Below are 21,087 nucleotides of genomic sequence, written 5' to 3' on the forward strand. Positions count from 1 at the left end.
TCTTAAACACCAGCTTCGATCGACCGGCCACGCCCTCGCCGCCGTCCCCCGCATCTGAAGAGGCACCACAGGGGGACGGTCCTTCTCCTACCTCGCCGCCAAGACATGGAACTCCCTCCCGACCCACCTCCGCCTGACCCAGTACCACCTCGCCTTCAGGAAGCAACTCAAGACCTGGCTGTTCGAGCAGTAGCGGACCCCCCTCCCCCAGCGCCTTGAGACCCTCTGGGTGAGTAGTGCGCTATATAAATGCCTTGATTGATTGATTGAGTGGCGTATACCGGAACAGGGCAGGGATAGCTACAATGACGCGGACGGCTCGAAGTACTGCGTCTGAGTCGAGCGGACTGGCCACAGCTGTCCCTCTGGAAGCCTGGGTGCGAACTGTTCATAACTCGCACTACATAAGTATTGAAGAATCATTTTGTGCTTCAGTCCGTTAGCTGGCATCTGTGCACGGCATTTGTGAAAACACATCGGAGTTCTTTCTGTGATAGATACCCCTTTGACGCGGTCTCTGCCCACATCAGCAGGTAACGTACCCTCTTCCGACATTACCAACATATCCCCAACAACCTTCTTCGACCCGGAAGTGTCCCTGTGCAGTTGGACAAAGAAGAAGCTTAGTCATGTATAGATTTACATATAAAAAATGTATTTAAAGAAAAGAACAACAAATAAGACTGAAGGGCGTCCGGTGCTGTGGTTGCTGCCACGGACTTTGGGTCACTGCCATTCAGGACTCAGGACAGAGTTACAGATGTGGAGATGTGGGATCGGCTGGTCTTAAATAGGGTTGGTGGCACCAAAAGAATTGAGACTGCCTGTGATGATGCTTGGTGTGGACGGGCCGCACTGGGAACAATGTGTCTTGCCTACTGGACTGCGTCATGTGGAATCAGGACTATCTGAATTTTGAGGCGTGCTGACCGTAGTGTGGGCCAGATTTAGCAATGAGCAAGGACCCACAGCCACGTGCATACGTTGGTGGCGCCACCAGCCTGCGTAGTGTAGGTTCAGTGGCACCACGTGTCGCCGGCCTTCCACATGCAAATACCCCTCACTAATCGAAGGGAGTCTGGTGCTGTGGTCGCTGTTACGAAGTTCGGGTCACTGCCATTCAGGACTCAGGACACAGTTACACATGTAGGATCGGCTTGTGTTAAAGAGGGTTAGTGGGACTGTGTCGCCGGCCTTGCGTATCAAAATATGCCTCGCTGATCAGAGGGAGTGTGGTGCTGTGGTCGCGGCCATGGACTTGGGGTCACTGCCATTCGGAACTCAGGACACAGTTACACATGTGGAATCAGCTTGTGTTGAACAGGGTTAGTTGGAACCACTTGTCTAAAATTCTAATTGTGAGCTCTGCTGCCCGCAGTGTAGACTGAGTGTTCGTTTGTACTTGAAAATGCATTTGGTGATTGTAGTAAAGCTATAACTGATATATATAATGTTCAAGAAGAAGGGATACTAAAAGGACATTATGTAGATTGAAGGCCTGTAATAGTTACTTGCCTAGTGGACTCTGTAGTTAATGAATGAAGAAATAATTTTAATTGTGAGCCCTACTGAGTGCAGTGTAGGCGTATCATGAAAAGATTAAATAAGTATATAATACACTGACGAAGTGTTGTATTTTCTGAGTACAATCTTGCTGTAAGAAATTAGCATTTAGAATTGGAATTGCGAGCTGTACTGTCCGCAGTGTAGACCGCTATTCCATGTTGGTTTGCTCTTGAAGATTAATTGGGTCATTGTAGTAAAGTTATAACTGATATAAAAAAGGTTCTTGAAGCAGGATACTAAATGGATAATATGGAGGGTGTAGGACTGTGATAGTTACTTACCTACTGGAGTCTGTAGTTGCATATGGAAATACCCCTCACTGATCGAAAGGAGTGGTGCGGTGGTCGGTGCCATGGACTTGGGGTAACTGCCAATCAGGACTCAGGACACAGTTACTCATGTGAGACTGTCTTGTGTTAAAGAGGGTTAGTGGCACCACGTGTCGCCGCCGTTGCATATGGAAGTATGCCTCACTGATCAGAGGGAGTCTGGTGCTGTAGTCACTGCAACAGACTTGGGGTCACTGCCTTTCAGGACAGTTCACATGTAGGATCGGCTTGTGTTGAAGACGGTTAGTGGCACCATGTGTCGCCGGTCTTCCACAGTGTAGGCCGGAGGCAGCGGTGAGCAAGGGCCCACAGCCACGTGCATACGTTGGTGGCCCCACCGGCCTGTGTAGTTCAGGTTCAGTGGCACCACGTGTCGCTGGCCTTCCATATGCAAATACCCCTCACTAATCAAAGGGAGCGTGGTGCTATAGTCGCTGCCACGAAGTTGGGGTCGCTGCCATTCAGGACTCAGGACACAGTTACACATGTGGGATCAGCTTGTGTTGAACAGGGTTAGTTGGAACCACGTGTCGCCGGTCTACCATAGTTTAGGTCGGAGGCAGCGGTCGGCAAAGGCCCACAGGCACTTGACGTGGACTTGAGCTGCAGAGATTGGGATCATTTGGTCTTCTTAACCTATTATAGTCTCCTACACAATTTGCGTTGCTACTAATCTTGAATTGTGAACCGCGTAACCCCAGTGTAGGGCGGAGGCAGCGGTCAGGATGGACCCAGAGCCACGTGGTGCTGAGTTGAGCTGCACAGTTAGTGGCACCAGAAGCATTCAGTGTGTGAGCACCCTGCGATGATACGTGGTCTTGGCGGGCCGCACTGGGAGCAATGAGTTCTATCTAATGAATTCGATCTTAGTAAGGGTACGTGGTGATGACTTATGGAGAAGTGAGTTAGTAGCACCTGAAGCACATAGCGTGTGTGCAGCCAGCGATGATGCGTGGTCCGGGCGGGCCACACTGGGAGAAACGTGTCTTGCGAACTGGACTGAGTCATCTGCAATTGCGAGCCCTGCTGTCCGCAGTGTAGATCGAAGGCAGTAGTCGGTACGGACATAAGGCTCCGGTGCTGTGCCGCAGGGTTCACAGGAAGCCTGTGTCGAGGAGGCTTGCGGTCATGGTGTGTTGGTCTTTAGATGTGGCTGTGAGTTAGGTCCAATTCACGCAGTAGATAGTCAACCTCCTTACACCAGTTAAAGGTTGATGTTAATTTGTTACTGGTAACTCTGCTTATCGCCAGCTTTTCGGATCACATTGCAGATTTGGCTGGTCGTTGAAAATATGGGGAAGTGGTGTTGTCATGTTCATTTTGCACGGGATTGCCTACTTTGCATATCATATGCGTAAGTTGTGGCTCGCGTTTGTGGCAATTTTGCTGGCGGAAGGTGTCGATAGATTAGTTTTGGTGTTTGCAGTTTTCACCAGGTTGAGAATGGGATAATTAAAAAATTCAGAAAAAAAAGATAGGTTTAATGACCATTATAATTAGAAATTAGCATTTAAAAAACCTTAGAAATTCACTGAAAAAGCCAAAGGCTTCAGGGACGTTCTAGTTAGTTGGACATTTCACTCATACAAAACAATAGAAATTCCCCTGTAATAATTAGTTGAGCAAACTATAACTCGCGCCCCCACAATGCACTGCTGACGTCACATATTACATCATTCATGACCTGGTCAGTGATATCACGGATAAAAAAGTTCACATTAACAATCAACCACAGATATATGGGAAATCCTTACTGGACACTATGTTCACCATATATAAAACTGTTCAGAGAAAGCTAAGTTCTCCAAGATACACAAAGTCTGTTCCAAAATTGATGCTCTATACGGATAGCTTTTTATCTGCATCACACCCCTCACAGTCACCCAACCTACACGGAGAAATTAAGTTTATAGGAGTAGAAAAGTGGGTACTGTAAATAGTGTTTACTCTATGTAGAGTGTTTACTCTATATCACACTATTTGAAGATAGTGAAATTCATGAGATGTACACCACAGAGGAAGCGTGGCCTGGCCGAGAACAAACATGGCCGCTCAAGCCTGAAACTCTGGCGCAGTGCCGCCCCAATATGGGCCGATCTCCAAAAATAAACACATCATCAGCTGCCCTCGCTGGGACGAAACACTGCTGATGACCTTCCTGCTGCTTTGGAGCTCATTTGGGGCAGCGGGGGATGGCTGATCATGTAGACCCAATGAATGCAGGTGGCGGCCTGGAGCGGCCCTCAAAGGCCCCCGGACGACAGGGGTCGCGGGTGAGCCTGAGGGTGGGGCCACCACTGTTCCTACCTCCGTACTCAAAATTAAGGCCGGCGTGGGCAGGCATCATCTGGGGTGGGAGCTGCATGGAGAAGGAAGCCCGACTACAGAAGCCTGTGCTGCTGATCTGATCCGTCCAGCTCCTATTGGCAGTGAGTTGCGTTGTGCCTCTGCCCCCCTCAATGCCATTACCGCCTGGTGTGATGTTAGTGCCTGCGGAGATTTGCGGCGTGGACTCCCCCATACTTGCACCCTGTTCTGCAACATTGCCTGCTCTGTGGTGGGGGACGCCTAGTGCTGCTGCCACCCCTTTGGAGGCCATGAGGCCATCGTACGAGGCAACTGGAGTTTGATTGGTTTGCCTGTGGCTGAGACTGGAGCGGGTCTGTGCACGCTACCGTACACGTGAAGGTGCTTGCTCCGTCCATGACTACATAATCTACAGCTGGTATGGCTCTGTGCAGTGCCTATGCCCTAAATCTAAGCTGAATCATTGGCATTGCACCACTCATTACTAGCAGCTTGGATCCACAGCGCCCTGAAGCTGAGATGAGGTTTCCAGACTTTCCCATCCATCTGCGCATTCACCTGGCTTGACCTTGTATTGCAGCATGGGGCGCACTGACTCTCGTCAGCCCCTCCTATTTTGAGATATCCTTGACCCCTCCACATGGCGAGGAGGCGGCGTCATGGGGGCAGCCTTGAGAACTGGGGCCCCGGCCCGGACAAATCTGAGGGGACGGCGACAAACCTCGCTGAACTGCGAGCTGGCTTTATGTCTGTGGACACTAGATTGGATGCACTAGCCACACAGCTGGAAAATTTGCACGAGCCGGCTAAGCGCCACGAGGCGCGCCTTTCCTTGGCTGAGCAATGCATGTCAGTTCTCGAAGATACTAATGCTGCCGATTCAAAGCACCTAGAGATGCTGAAGATAATGCTGAAACTTACGGCTGCGAAGGTGGAAGATATGGAGGCATGGTCCTGCAAGAGCAAAATCCGCATTGCTAGGGTGGCCGCGTCTATCAACACAGGCCTATGTGGAGTCACTACTCAGATATATTTGGCAGGGAAGTGTTCTCTCCCACGTTCTCAATTGAGAGGGGGCACATGTCCCTGGCCCACGCCCCGATTTGGGCGCTCAGGCCAGATTGATCATTGTTAGGCTCCTCAACTATCAAGACTGGGATACAATTTTGAGCCTCACGAGGGAGAGATCTACATTGAAGCACCAGGACATGCCCCCATTATTTTTCCCAGACGTCACGCCGATTGTGCAGGAAGAAGGCTGTTAAAAGTATCCAATACAAAGCGCTGTCTGGCAAAAGCCAATGTGAAGTACACTGCCCGACAGAGTTCAGTACAATCGCAAAACGCACATTTTCGATACCCCATCCGAGGCCACTACTTTCTGCTAGGAAAACCATCTGGGCCCATCCTATTCTACTGATATTGGAGCTACTGGTTCTCCGTCACCTCCCAATACAAGCTGACCCTGGCGTGCTCTGTCAGGGGCCAGGTTCTGTTTATAACATGCTTTAAGGTGATGGGCAAGTGGACAGCAAAGGGGACTTGCACCATATGGAGATCTGGTGCTGCTGAGTGTGATGATTGACACTTAGTCAAGCACTGGCCTACTTTTCTTTGCCATGTTAATCTTGGTCCACAGGCACAGCACCCAGAGTGTTGCCCAGAGGATGACTCCACCTTGTTGGTTTTTATGTTGGGATACACCGGGAGCAAGTTGGTAGCTTCCCATTGAGGATTGGGGGGCGGTGGTGGGGGTGGGGGAGGGGGGGGGGGGGGGGGAGAGGGAACGGAGGAGTTCATATGATTAGTTTCTTGAAAAATGTCTTGCTTGTAACATACAGGAAGACATCTTTAGACACTTACTGCATTTCCAGGACATGTGTATCACTTACACCACTGTTGCAAATATGCTATTAGTTCAATGCCAGTGACGCCTGCAAGAACGGAAAGTACATCACTTAAATGCATCATATGGAATGTGCGCGGACTGTCCAATCCGCTTAAGTGACGCCAGGTACTATAATATCTAACCCGACACAGAGCCCAAAATGCGTTCCTACAGGAAACCCACCTTTCCCTCCGGCATCCCTAGTCGTTTTGCTGCTTCCTGGGGAATTAACCGCTTCTTTGCGTATTACAGCACGTACTCCAGAGAAGTATGTATAGTGATACATCGATCTATCCCATTCGTCACACGTGGGGTCCTTCAAGGCTGATCCGGAGGGCCGCTTCCTTCTGGTCCACGGCATGTTAGCTGATTTGCCCGTTGTGTTAGTAAATGTTTATGTGCCTAATGTAGACTCCCGCTGAGTTTTTTTACAGGTCTCACAGTAAAGCTTGACCGAACGCACAACCACACGATACTCATGGGAGGAGACTTCAATCTCATGTTGGACCCAGCAAGACACAACGGGCACAAGGGTTGTTACTAAACCGCACTCTCACCAAGAGTTTTACTTCCTTACGGAATCTAACTTCATTAAGGACGCTTGGCGACTTAAACATTGCTCAGACAGAAAGGTGTTACAAATTCTTATCTGCACAGCATGGCTCGTGGTCGCATATTGACCACTGGTACGTCAAACCCAAGCTAGTGCTAGCACTTGTTAATATTACACATCTTCCTAGGACTCTGTTGGATCATTCCCCGGTATTACTTGCCTAGCGGCTCCCCGGGTCTATGCTACTCCGTGCCCCATGATGCTTCCCATCAAATGCACTGTTAGACAACGTATTTAGATCTGAGGATCGAGAGGCATTCACAGAGTATTTCCAAATAAACACTCGTTCAGTTTAACATACATACACAAAAGGGGCCTGAGGATAAATTTAAAAGACCAGCGAGGGCAAACTGACCATTTGTAAAGCTCAATACACACAGAGCCCTCCGGTCTGACACAATGGAACGCAAAAAAGGGGCTGACTACAGGGGGGGTGTCCCTTTTAAGGATGGTTTCCCTCACACACCAATGGTGTCATGCTTAATCATTGGGAATCTTCCTTGCACCATGAAGCGTAGTCATGATGCAGGTTAAAACCCCCTCGCTGAGATGTAGGAGCTCAGGGATTTTTTTAGATTGGATGGGTTATTACTAAAAACCAATGTGAGCTGGTGGTGTGATGGGAGAAGTGCAGTGCAAGTACATGAGCGAGTTAAAACTAACTGCAAGGTTAAGCCTCCTGACCTTTATTCTTGCTACCTTGTGCTAATTAAAAATAGAAAACAAAAGGTTCGACTGAAAACATTCGATTCAGTCGTACTGGATAGTGATAGTCAGGTTTCAGCCAATGACCTTGTCAGTGTTGTGGCTTTCTTCAAGATCTCTAGGTTAGCTACGGCCATGTAAAGTCAACAAAAAAGAAAAATAACATTGCATCGGCGTGTGGAGTATGAATACTAAACCAGTTCAAAGGATCCTGAAGAAAGCCATGACACTGACAAGGTCATTGGCTGAAACTAGTTGCTGCTTTTTTTTGCATAATATATGCATCACTCCATGCCTGAAAGGGAATGTTTTAATTTCTACTGGGTGCTTTCTTGTGTCTGGACAAAGCTATAGCTCTTTGAAGAGCTCCAAGGAGAGCTGAATACGTGTCAGGGGTGGCTTTTATTCATCTCAAGTCGGCTTGAATGGTATTTAACAATCCAAAGCTGTAATACTGTGCCAGGAGTGGTAAAAGGTTTTGGCTGTTTTACAGCTTGACAAGGATAGCACTGTGTTTATCCTATGCTTGAAAACTTTGCTGTAGAAAAGATAAAAGACTTTGTCCCTTTCGATCTCGGTGTGGATGACATTGTCCTAATCCTACACTTAAAGACTTTGATAGAAAAGCAGACATTTGAGGTGAGCAAATTTAGAGTGTCGCTGGTGTTGAGAGTGCTCTATACTGGAGCTGCTTTCCACCGAAACTTGAGAACTATCCAAAGTTCTCTGTGTGTGTGTGTGTATATATCACTGACTTTCCTCCTGTATTACGCTGGGCGCAGACTAGGCTACACACCCGAAAGGCATACGCCCGTTGTGCCTTATTTTGCAACAAATAAACCTTCAAGTTGTTCCCCTATCGTGACCTCTGCCTTCTTTGTTGGAGGGTACTTTGGACATTTTTCACATGCCAGCCAGTTGCATGTTACAGAGGCCCCTGCACGCAAGTGACCGGATCAACACTGGCTCCTGTTTTCACCTCGGGGAAAACCTACCTTTCTTCAAGTTATTGAATGGATCTGGCCCACCATTGCAAACAGGATGAAACGAAGCAGTGTTGGAGTTATTAACTCTGCGCTGGGAAAGACGCATTGCCGGACTGACCCCCATCAAGAGGAATCGTGTAAGCGAAGGTTGTGCAGTTGGGGACTCGAGAAGGCTGTTTGTTCCTGTGGGCACAGCCATTATGAGCGATATGGTCCTGTGTCACCCTGCAGTTCGCGTAACCACTTGGCCGCCCTATCTCGGCAGTTTGCTGCATGCTGGGATATGCAGTTCGATCTACTACCAAGGTACTGTGATTGGTGGAATTTCTTCATCCAGATGTGTGGAGCGATCTGCATTTACCTCAGCTGTTCCACCTTCAACAACTTTGTGGCACTTTACTTTCCTTCTGTATTACGCTGGGCGCTGACTAGGCTACACAGCCGAAATGCATACGCCCGTTGTGCCGTATTTTGCAACAAATAAACCTTCAAGTTGTTGCCCTATCGTGACCTCTGCCTTCTTTGTTGGAGGGTACTTTGGAGATATAATATATATATATTATGTATATGCACACACATACACGTCTCTTTGGTACCAATTAACGGGGCATGCAGATGCAGTGCTCGGATATCGGTTTGTGATTCCCAGCAGCAGAACCACGCTGCAATTAAATTATATATACACACTCACTCATAATCGCACATATATGCACACATACGTGTGTGTGTGTATATATATATATATATATATATATATATATATATATATATATATATATATATATATATATAAAAATTACACACACGTATAAAAAAGTTTGTATAAAACAAATACCACCGTAGGGACCTTGTGACTATTAGAACACTATTAGAACATTGCCTTTCAATGTCTTGCTACTGAAACAATAAATGGAGGAATGTGTTCTCATTTGTACAGTTACTCTTATATACATATATACACACACACACACACACCCACACACACACACACACATATATATATATATATATTAAAAGACCGAGAGAGATACATAGGCATACCTTAATATGTGTTTCCCTGAAGAGTCACTGACAACTCCATTTTCCATTTGCTTGCTTTGCAATGTTGTTGGACTAGAGGAATCTTTAGAAAAAAATAGGAAAACAAAACCTGAATAAGCAAAGACTACGGTGCAATTTCATAAGTAGATTAGGGTAAGATCCTATAGTTAGAAAACGTTAACACTGCAAACTATCAGTAAAACAAATACATGCATGCATTAAATACACATACTAAACAATAGGTTAAAACAGGCCAAGGTATGATAAGAAAATAATTGTGTAAGAGCTTGTATTTACTGTACTGTCTGGAGTTTGGATACGTTTTATCAATAGAAAGTTGGCAATTTGTTCCAGCAAAGATCATCACCTACTTTTGAGTTCAATTTCTTTCCTCTCTCTAAAAGGGTACCAAAAGAAATTGTGTGCAAACTTCTATCAAATCTCTAAGCTTTCTCTAAAATAAGCACATTTGGTCTTTTCATAATTATCTTTAGCACGTGTTATGTGAATGTTCTTGTAAAGCGCACTTACACCAAACGGTTTCTTGGCGCTATGGGCAAGAGGGAGACAGATGAGGAGAGGTGAGAACGGGGAGGAAAAAAAAGGGACAGGGGACGGTAGGAAGACCTAGTTATGTGCTTTGCAGAAGTGGGTTTTTCAGGAGAGACCTGAAGTGGGTGTAAGAGGTAGTGAGCCTAAATTCTTAAGGGAGTGCGTTCCAAAAAGAAGGGGCAAGAAACAAGAATCTGAGCCCTCCATGTTTCTTCCGTTTGAAGGTGGATATCTTAAGTAAGGCAAGATGGGAGGATCGGAGGTTACGAGAAGGGGCATAGTGGTGGAGGAGAGAGGAGATGAAGGCTGGGCCGAGGCCGGCCAGCGCTTTAAAGATGGTGCAGCCTAGGTTGAAGTTACAACGTTCAGCTACAGGGAGCCAGTGAAGGGTTTTTAACAGGGGACGAACATGCTGGTGTCTGGGCTGTTTGAAAATCAATCGTGCAGCTTGGTTCTGAACCAGCTGCAATCGATTCAACTGGTAGGCAGGAATGCCAACATAGAGGGAGTTGACAAACTAACCTGGAAATTACCAGGGCCAATAAAGCCAAGGTAAGAGCCTCTGTAGTGAGGAATCGGGATATCTTGCAGATTTTACGCAAGTGAAAAAATACTAGGAGACCCCCGTATTAATCTGGGGTATCATCGAAAGATCTTTACAGATGACCACCGCAGGGCTTTTAGCGGAGTCAGCAGGGCGAGCGGTAGACCCAAGCGAGTAGGCCAAAAGTTAGAGCTCCACAGGTTGGAGGCGTCCCCGATAAGAACCAATTGGGTCTTATCAGGGTTGAGTTTCAGATGATTTGCCACCATCCAATCGCTGATGTGGCACAGAGTGGACTGGAAGTTGTGGATGGATTGGTCAGAGGGGTCGATATCGAGGATCAATTGAATGTCATCTGCATAATTAAATGCACTGACATTGCTGCCTCGTAAAGACCGGATAAGGGGGGTAAGATACAAGTTGAAAAGTAGGGGGGAAAGAGAGGAACCCTGCGGGACACCGCATGTCAACCCAACCTCATCAGCAGAGAACTGGGAGAGACGGAGAGCCTGGTGACGGTTACTCACGAATGAGCGAACCCAGTCAAGGGCTAATCCCCGGATGCCGGCCTCCTCGACATGGCCGACCAGAATATCATGGTCGACCGTGTCGAAGGCAGCCGACAAATCCAGAAGCACCAAAGCCTGACTGATGTTAAAGTCCGCGCCCCTCCGCAGCTCCTCCATCACTGAGAGAATGACCAACTTAGTAGAGTGGGAAGGTCGAAAACAGGCCTGTTGAGGGTCGAGGAACTGTGAGTGCTCAATAAATGAGCTCAAGAAGTGGGTGACATGGGCCTCGAGTACTTTACTGAGGTAAGGGAGTAGGGAAATGGGGCGAAAGTTGTTCATAAGGGACGGGTCAGCATTGGGCTTCTTGAGAATGGGCACCACTGCAGCAGTTTTAAAAGAGCTAGGGACCAAGCCCACTTTGAGTGAGTTGTTGAGAAGAGTCAGGGGGGGGGGGGGGGCATGCAGTAAGGGCCTCACGCAGGACATGGGGGGGGGGGTAGCAGTCAGTAGGGGAGCCAGAGGTCACCTTATTTAGCAGGGCTAATAACTCGTCCTCCGAAATAGGGGGCATCTGTGTAATTTGCTGAGGATTATGAGCAGCAGGAGTGGTGGCTAGGGTGGATGAGTCAGGGGGGGGAAGACAAGAAATACTGCTCGAACGTGTGCAAATAAATACGGAATTATACTTGACTAGTAATCAAGGGTTCAGTTTCTCAACAATATTCTGAAGCTTTGAATGCCTCTTATATCCATGAACTGGTGAAGACATCCATGAACATAATTACCAATGAAGGCTTGTATGCTGTTCATGCCTCTCTTTGCTTCACTAACTCGGTCATGCTCTGTCCCCTAACTCAACACAGCTCAGGGGTGAAATGGGGGCAGTCCTAATGGCCTAGGTATAGTATGTCGGTCTAAAAGTATCTTCACTCTTGCCAGGTTCTATCCTAAAGTCACTCCAAATTCTCAGTTCTTAAGCTGGATTCAGAAACTTTGTAACACCACCAATGCTTTGTGGAGCAATTGCAGCATCCGCTGCTTTTATGAGAGGCACCAAATGGAAGTGATGAAACTGCCATATGAAAGGAATCACCTGGGCCCATGACGTCAGTTTAGTTTTGTTTTCCAGAACCCTAATGTCAGAAAGGAAGAAAGGAGAGCAAAAAAAACCCCACACCAAAAGTTTGAAATAACATTACAAAAGTAGAGGGGGGCGTGGCCTGACCGCTTGCCGAATAAGATGCTAAGAGCTCCAACCGGAGCTATTCATCCGGGCTTAATCATGAAGATTACCGAAACAAAATTGGTCTTGAAGAGTCCCTAAAAGTGGAAGAACCACACAGCACAACACCAGAATCCGACACAGCTGTCGAGGCTCGAACTTACGGTGATGAAGGGCAAGTGAAAACATCCTAGGAAGCGGTTCAAAATGGCGGGCCACAGCACCTGAGACTCACCCGATCACAGGAAGGAATAGGAGAGTGCTCGGAGTGCCAGCAAAACATCCAGACAGCGCCGCTGACTGGGGGGAAACACTGGGAACACCCTCCCAACCCCTTCTAGACAACATAGCACGGTTGGAATCCGGGGTAAAATGTCGTCCAGGAAAACAATGCAAGGCCACAACTCCCCCACTGGAAAAAGAGACCGGAGTGGCCGCAACCAAACACAAGCCAACTCATTTTAGCAGGAAGAGAGTCCAGAAGACAAATCAGGTGAGGAGGACCCCCTCTGGGACAATTGAACTGAGTCTCCACTGGGCGAGAGCCGGATATGGGAGAGAATGGTGGCGGCTCTAGGGTGCGACCGTGCAGGGGACAACCAGGGTGCCGCTCCGGGCCAGAGTGAGGAGGCCCCCAGACACCACAATAGATCTGAGGGTGGAGAGGACTCACATCTCCTCCTCTCCCCAGAAACAGAGATACAGTTGGTGGCACAGGGGAGACGGTAGGAGAATCCCAGGGTTGCGGCCCCCGGTGATGGTTCGGACCAGCCTTTAGCTGTGGGCAGCGGAGGCCCCCTATAAGACTATTCCGCCCAGCGTGATTAAAGGTAAGGTAGCCCGGGCCTGAAAGAGACTGAAATGCAGACCTCCCGGAATAGCAGAGCAATGTCCCGCTTGAGAAAGTGTGGGACCGGGGAGACGGAGGGCAGGTCGGGATCAGAGCAACAGACAAGGATAAAACATCGCCCCAGAGAAGGCCTCAGGAGAGGACAGTGCCTGGTGAGGACCCCCTTATTCCCCATCCATTGCGTACGGGAGCGTCAACCACAAGACGCTAGGATAACAATACTCACTAGGAGGAATACGGAGCAGAGACGAAGGGAAGAAATCAGGACTGCCAAAGCATGAATGGCACAACTCCATACAGAGGTTCTATAGAGGTGAGAAACGGTATTTAAAAATCTGACAAGGGAGCAATTGGTAGACATAACCAGCATACATCATTACCATCACACCGAGGGCCAGAAGTGGTGCCAGGAAGGGGAAGAAAGGAGTAGAAATACCCGGAAGGCAGATGAAAGGAGAGAGGCATTGGAAAGTGAAGAAGTTAGGACCCAGTGGAGGCCACAAGATACACAGATTTGGAGAGGTGACATAATGCCTAGGCACCTAACTAAACTACTGCAGACCAATTTTGAGAGGTAACACGCCAGAAGGAAGCGCCTCCGATAGATGACCTATGCCTTACACTCCCCTCCTCACACAGCTTCCCCCCCTTCCCCATTACTGAAGAACGCAAAATGGCGGGGTTCAAAGAGTCCTGGGGAGTCCCAGCTAGACGAACCAGAAACGAAATTGCATGGTGTTCCAGCCTCAAGAGGTAAACATCGAGGGGTAGGAGAGGGATCACGGGGTAGAGCTATCCAGAATGATGGCCAATGATAAAGAGTGCAAAAACTCGAAGCAAGGGAAAATGGACCGATACAACTTGAGGTGGCAGTGGTTTTGTGTATCGGCAGAGCTGACGCAGTCCTCATCAGAACAGTAGTTCTCCTCCAAGCTGTACAAAACTCCAGAGAAGTCCTGGAAGGGAATGCAGCCGCAAGGCTCCTGCTGGGGATCCCCAAGCTTCAATCAATAGGCAAGCATCTTAGGAGACTGCATTGGCTCCAAGTCAAGTGTGGCATTAAGTTTAAGGCAATGTGTGACATACACAGCACTTCACGGTACCGGTCCTCAGTTTTTGAGACGATCATTAAATTGGTACTCCCCAAACAGATGTCTTAGGTATGAAGGTGCAAAACTAATGCTCTCAGAGAGCTATAAAACTCTGGAACACCCTCCCACTCTCCATCAGAAATCTTCCATCCTTAACATCCTTTTGAAAAGCCTTTAAGACCAGGCTATTTAATGAATAGTGCACTAGCTTGCTTCCGGACTATTAGCCCTAAAACACCTTTTGGTATTTGTGCAATGTATAGATTTTAATAACATAACATGACCTATGCAAAGTCTCTGAAAGAGTGACGGAGGCAGTTAATTGAGTCTCAGAGGTTGAAGACCCCGTGAAAGACCTCCAGAAAGGGATGAAAAAATGTGCAATGCAACCGCAGTCATGTGGCGAATGCTTCGTGGGATTCCCGGAAGGACAAGAAGGGGCAAACACAATAGTATTCCTGATGACCTAGCTCAGCGATATCATCTCGGCAGAACATTTCTCTACCTGCTTCCTAATGGAGAGCGCGGACAAGTCCCAAACCACCTCATGCAGCAGCGCAAAGACCTATCATTGCAAAACTCCTTACCTTCATGGACAGAGACATAATCCTATGTGAAATGGGCCAAAGGGAGAGGTTAGATATGTAGATTTGAAGATCATTTCCGGACTATAGCAGCAAAGCGCAACAAAGTCGGAGAACGTTTGACTCATTTAAAGCGAAGCTCGGGGTCCTTCAAATCCAGTATATGCTGCTTTTCCCCGCCAAGCTCAAAGTGAACTACTTTGGGAAATCTTTCAAACCCCTGAGGGAAACATGGGCCTGGATAAAAGACCAAATCTCAGGACCCCGGGAGGAGAGACACTGGACAAGCTCAAAAGAACAAGTTACTTATCTATGGTAACAATGTATTAGTAAGGGACATATATTAGTTGTAGATTTCTTACCTTCGAATTACCCCCAGGGGTCAGACTGGATCTGTAAATTTCTCTTAGCAGTCAGTAGTGTCTGGTGAACACGTGCAAAGAAGCCCACGTGGCTGCCTGGCAGATGTCAATGATTAGGAATCCACGAGACAAAGCAGTGGTTGCTGCCACAGCTCTAGAGGAATGAGCTCACATCCCCACTGGAGGTTCCTTTTTAGCTAAAGCGTAACAAATCTTGGACGACACACAGAAAGATGGTACGCTTTTGCAAAGCCCAACCTTTCTTGGCCCAAACACAGCCAACGAAAAGTTGATCGATCACACGAAAATCCTTCGGGTGATTAAGGAAAAACGACAGCGCACGTTTCGGGTCCAGACAATGGAGTCTCTCCTCCTCCTCCTCCTTGGAAGGGTGCGGAGGCGAGAAAAAGGTGAGCAGAGTAATTGTCTGTCCCATGTGAAAAAGAGGGACAACTTTAGGTAGGAAAGAGTCTCATTCGAAGCACCACTTTGTCCAGCTGGACCGAGTAGAAAGGGGGCTTAGAAGAAAGCCTGAAGCTCACTCACTCAGCGACCAGAGGTGATGGCTACTAGAAAGTCAGTCTTAAGGGTGAGTAGCCTAAGAGGACAGGTGTGAAGAGACACAAAGGGAGCCCATATAAGGTAAGTCAAGACAAGGTTCAAGTCCCACTGAGGCATTAGGAAAGGAAATGGAGGAAAGAGAAGAATAATGCCTTTAAAGGACCTACTTACAATGGGGGACTTGAACAAGGAGGGCTGATCTGGGAGCTGAACAAAACCAGAAATGGCTGTCAAGTAGCCCTTAAGAGTGCCCAGAGCAGGAACAAAAGAACCTCAGAAAGAGGAGCAGAGAGGGGATCCACAGCCTTTGCTGTGCACCATGCCACAAACTTGTTCCATCGATAGGCATATACCGTTTTAGTGGAGGGACGCCTGGCTGCCAAGATGACATTCCAGACTTCGGGAGGCAGGTCAAAAGCGGTCAACGGGGGAGGCTAGACAGGGTTGAGTGGAGGACCGTCCCCTGCTTCTGCGACAGAAGATCCTCCATAAGGGGCAGTCTGATCGAAGGATTTTTAGCCATGCTCAGGAGCTCGGGTTACCAGACTCTTATTGATTAGTCCTTTGCAATAAGAATGACTTGGGCCAGGTCGCGCTCGATCCTCAGCACTAGGGGCAGAAGTGGTACAGGCTAAAAGGCGTACAGGAGGCTGTAACTCCACTCATGACGAAAAGCATCACCGAAGGAGTGCCGCCTTAAACACTCCAAAGCGCAAAACTGATGAAATTGCACTTTTTATTTGGTGACAAACAGATCTAACGAAGGCTCTCCCCACTGTTGAAAGAGACCTTGCACCACACTGGAGTGAAGAGACAACTTGTGATCCATCAGGCACCGATGGCTGAGTTCATCCACCCTGGTGGTTCCGAGAACCTGCCAGGTGTTGAACCACCTGGGTCATCCCCTGATGTTCCAGCCATGTCCAAGGCTAAGAGCCTCCTGACAAAGTCCACAACCCCACCCAGTTTGTTGCAGTGCCACATGGTAGTGGTGTGGTCTGTGAACACCTGCACTACCTTGCCCTAGAGGGAGGGTGGAAGGAATGCCTTCAGTGCTAAGCAAATGGCTCAAAGCTTCAACAGGTTGATATGGAGCCCAGACTCCGCCGGAGACCAGACTCTTCTGATCTCTGCCACTCCCAAGTGGCCATCTCATCCCAGGAGTGATACATCTGTCACCACCCTGAATCCTGTTTGGGAAGGGGGGCGGGATCTGCCTCTGACCCAATCCTGGTTTGTTAACCACCAGTGCAGTTGTTGCGCAGTTCCCTCCGAGATCTGGACGTAGTCAGAAAGATTTCCCTGATGCTGCGCCCACTGGTACTTCAGGTCCCACTAAAGAGCCAGCATATGCCATCTGGTATGATCCATAAGCAGGATGCAGGAGGCCATGAGCCTCAGGGTCATTATCACCAAAATCCGGGATAGAGGCTGAAACAGCGGTATCAGAACAAATGCAAACTTTACTTACTTTACTTGTGTAACGATACATCTGTAAGAGACATTATTTAGTGATAGATTCCTTACCTTGGAATATCCCCAGGCGTCAGACTGGATCCGGAAGGTTTTGTCGTCAGCAGTACCCCTGTGCGTCGGTGGGCGTAGTTGTACGGCTCCACGTATGCTGCTGGCATCGTAGTCGCCAAGATATCATAGCTGGAGCTACATACACATGCCCACGCGTGCTGACGTCAGTTCTGTACACAACTTTCCGCGTCAGGAACGAAGAGCCTTGCAAGATACTGACCACTGGTGCATTGAAACTAGGGCCCTGAAAAGTATGACCTTAACCTTAGAAATCAGTTCGCAGAATGGGGAGGATGGGAGGGGCGGAAAGGAATCTATCACTAACTAATGTCTCTTATAGATATATTGTTACACAAGTAAGTAACTTGTGCATCTGAAAGAGGCGCGTTAGTGATAGATTCCTTACCTTAGAATAGATACCCCAGCAATACCAACCCCGGTGGTGGGTCTGCGAACAAAGATCACACCAGAAAGTCACAGACAGAACGGCCAAAGAAGCAGTCTTTCCTGACTGGACCGTAAAGGCAATAATGCTTTGTAAAAGAGTGCAGTGAGGCCCAAGTGGCTGCCTGACAGACGTCTTGCAGGGGGACACCAAGTCCCAATGCAGTAGTAGCTGCTGTAGCCCTGGTAGAATAGGCGCGCAACCCCACCGGAGGTTCCTTTTTTAACCAGAGAATAACAGGCTTTGTTACACAAGACGACCCAGTGGGAGATAGTCCTCCTGTGTACAGCCCGGCCTTTCTGGTCATCTACCCGGAACTGGCATGTGCGGTTCAGATAGAAAGAGAGCGCACATTTTGGGTCTTGACAGTGGAGCCTCTCTTCCTCTCTAGAAGGGTGCTGAGGCGAAAAGAAAGGGGGCAAGGTGATAGTCTGCCCAATGTGAAAAGCAGTGACCACTTTTGGCAAGAAGGAAGGAGTGCCAAGCACAACCTTGTCCTGATGGACTGACAGAAAAGCTGGCTTACAAGAAAGAGCCTGGAGCTCACTCACATGCCTAAAGTAGGTGATAGCAACCAGGATAGTTATCAAATGAAGAAGACAGTTGTGGAGCGGCTCAAAGGGAGCGAGCGCATATCAAAAAAGTAAGCACCAGATTCAAGACCCACTGTGGCATCACAAACTGAAAGGGAGGGAAAAGGTGAGTAATCTATTAACAGGGGACTTCAAAAGAGAGGGCTGATCAGGGAGCCTGAGAAAGGCAGAGATTGCAGAAAGGTAGCCCTTGATAGTGCCCAGAGCCCTGCCAGGCTAAAGAAAGAGGAACAAAAGTACCTCTGAAAGAGGGACAGAAAGGGGATCCACAGCCTTCGCTGTGCACAATGTCACAAATTTGTTCCACCTGCAGGCAAATACTGATTTAGTGGAGGGACGCCTGGCTGCCAGAAGGACATCACAGACTTGAGGAGTTAAGTCAAACGGAATCAACTGTCGCCGCTCAATCTCCACACATGCAGGTGGAGGCTGGACAGGTTTGGGTGGAGGACCGTCCCCTGCTGCTGCGACAGAAGATCCTCCCGTAGAGGCGTCTGATCGGGGGATCCACACTCATACTGAGTAGCTTGGGATACAAAAAACTTTCAGCCCAGTCCGGTGCCACAAGAAAGACTTTGGCCTGGTCGCACCGGATCTTCAGCACTCTGGGTAGAAGAGGTATAGGCAAAAAGGCGTACAATAGACTGCAGCCCCACTCGCGACAAAAAGCGTCGCCGAGCGAGTGCCCTCTTGGAAATTTCAATGGGCACGACAGCTGACATTGCGCGTTCTCTTTGGTGGGGAATAGATCTAACCAAGGCTCTACCTATTGTCGAAAGAACTTGCACCACCTCTGAGTAAAGACGCCTTTCGTGATCCATCATGCACCGGCACAACTAGTCCGCCCTGGCGTTCAAAGAACCTGCCAGGTTTTGAACCGTCAAAGAAATGCTTTGACATTCCAACCATGTCCAGAGGTGTAGAGCCTCCTGACATAGGGTCCACGACCCCACCCCACCCTGTTTGTTGCAATACCACATAGCAGTGGTGTTGTCTGTGAAAACCTGCACCACCTTCCCCTTGACAGAGGGAAGGAATGCCGTCAGTGCAAGAAGGATGGCCCGAAGCTCTGGAAGGTTGATATGGAGCCGGGACTCTGCCGGAGACCAGAGGCCTCTGATGTCCGCCTCTCCCATGTGGCCGCCCCATCCCAGGAGGGATGCATCTGTCACCACTGTGGGCTACGGTTGGGGAAGGGAGAGGGATCTGCCACTGACCCAATGATGATTCATGAGCCACCACTGCAATTGTCGTGCAGTGCCCTCTGAGATCTGGATGTAGTCCGACAGGTTCCCCTGATGCTGCGCCCACTGGACCTTCAGGTCCCACTGCAGAGCCCGCATATGCAATCTGGAATGGTTGGTGAGCAGGATGCAGAAGGCCATGAGGCCCAGTAGCCTCAAGGTCAACCTGACCGAAACCCAGGACAAGGGCTGAAAGATTGGAATCATTGTGTGAATGTCCCAGACTCACTGTTAAGGAGGATAGACGCAAAACTGTGCCATGTCCAGAACCGCTCCGATTAAGAGGAGCTTCTGAGAGGGAATCAGGTGTGACTTGGGGACGTTGATGGAGAACCCCAGCAAATGCAGGAGGTCGGCCGTAGTCTGGAGGTGGGAGACTACTGTTTAGGGCGAGCTGGCCTTCAACAACCAGTCGTCGAGATAGGGGGAAGACTGAAAACCCTAATCTGCGCAGATGAGCTGCAACCACCGCCATCACTTTTTCTTGAACACACAGGGGGCGTTTGTAAGGCCAAAGGGGAGCACGGTGAACGGAAAATGCTCCTGCCCTACCATAAATCGCAGGTAGCGCCGGTGGGCCGCAAGACGGGGATATGAAAATAGGCGTCCTGCAGGTCTAACGCTAACAACCAGTCTTGTGGGTCGAGAGAAGACAAAACCTGAGCACGTGGGAGTATCTTGAACGTCTCCTTCCGGAGGAAACCATTGACATTCCGAAGGTCCAAGATAGGACACAGGCCTTTGTCCTCCTTTAGAACCAAGAAGTAGTGGTAGTAACAACTACAATCTACTTCTGGCGTCGGAACGTGCTTGATGGCCCCTTTGGCCAAGAGGGCCATAACTTCCTGCTGGAGAAATGTCAAGGGATCCCCTGACATGCGGTGGTACTGTGGTGGCATGGCTGGAGGGGTAGACTCGAAGGGGAGGGAGTAGCTCCTTCGGACCAGTTGCAGAACCCAACTGTCCGATGTGATGGTTCGCCAGTGGTGGAGGTGATGGCAAATCCTGCCACACTGGCATCTGGTAGGCCTGAAACACCCAACTAGGAAGGTTTGGATGCAGCGGCTGCAGGGGGGGAGGGGTGGTAGACTGACCCACAAGCTGGCCCCGTGATCCGCCTTTGCGGGTCCCAAGTCCGCGCTGAGACTGTTGCTGTGCAGGCTTGTGGCTTTGAAATAAATGTGCTTGGGCGCCCCTTTCTTGGCCACGAAATGAGAGAAAAGCAGCAGCAGAAATAGTGCGTGTGACCGAAAGGCCCAAGGATTTGTCCGTAGCCCGGGAGCCCTTAAAACATTCCAACGCGCAGTCTGCTTTATCACCGAATAGGCAAGTGCCATCAAAGGGCATGTACATAAACGTGTTCTGGACATCCACAGAAATGCCAGTGGTCCTCAGCCAGGCATGACGGTGTAGCGCCACTGTCGTTGAAATCGCCCTATCCAGCGAGTCAGCAGTGTCGAGGCCACAACGGATGGTAAACTTGGCTGCGTCTCTCCTCCCAGCAATAGCTTGGAAAAGAATTGTCCAAGCCTCCACCGGACACAGAGGCAGCACTTGCGCAACTG

At 48.9% G+C, this 21,087-nt stretch overlaps 1 protein-coding gene across 1 annotated transcript in view; it reads right to left on the reverse strand.

The window, feature by feature from the left end:
• Positions 1–21,087, reverse strand: part of LOC147663098 (multidrug resistance-associated protein 1-like) — a gene marked incomplete at its 5' end in the record, with an annotated part of 456,488 nt that overhangs the window by 430,299 nt on the left and 5,102 nt on the right. Inside the window, one exon of the mRNA XM_086950682.1 lies at positions 9,436–9,559. Within this exon, the coding sequence (XP_086806808.1) occupies positions 9,436–9,559 (124 nt within the window). The remainder of the gene's footprint in view (positions 1–9,435; positions 9,560–21,087) is intronic.

This window comes from Lissotriton vulgaris, unplaced genomic scaffold (genome assembly GCF_964263255.1).
Source record: "Lissotriton vulgaris unplaced genomic scaffold, aLisVul1.2 SCAFFOLD_1728, whole genome shotgun sequence".
Classification (NCBI taxonomy): domain Eukaryota; kingdom Metazoa; phylum Chordata; class Amphibia; order Caudata; family Salamandridae; genus Lissotriton; species Lissotriton vulgaris.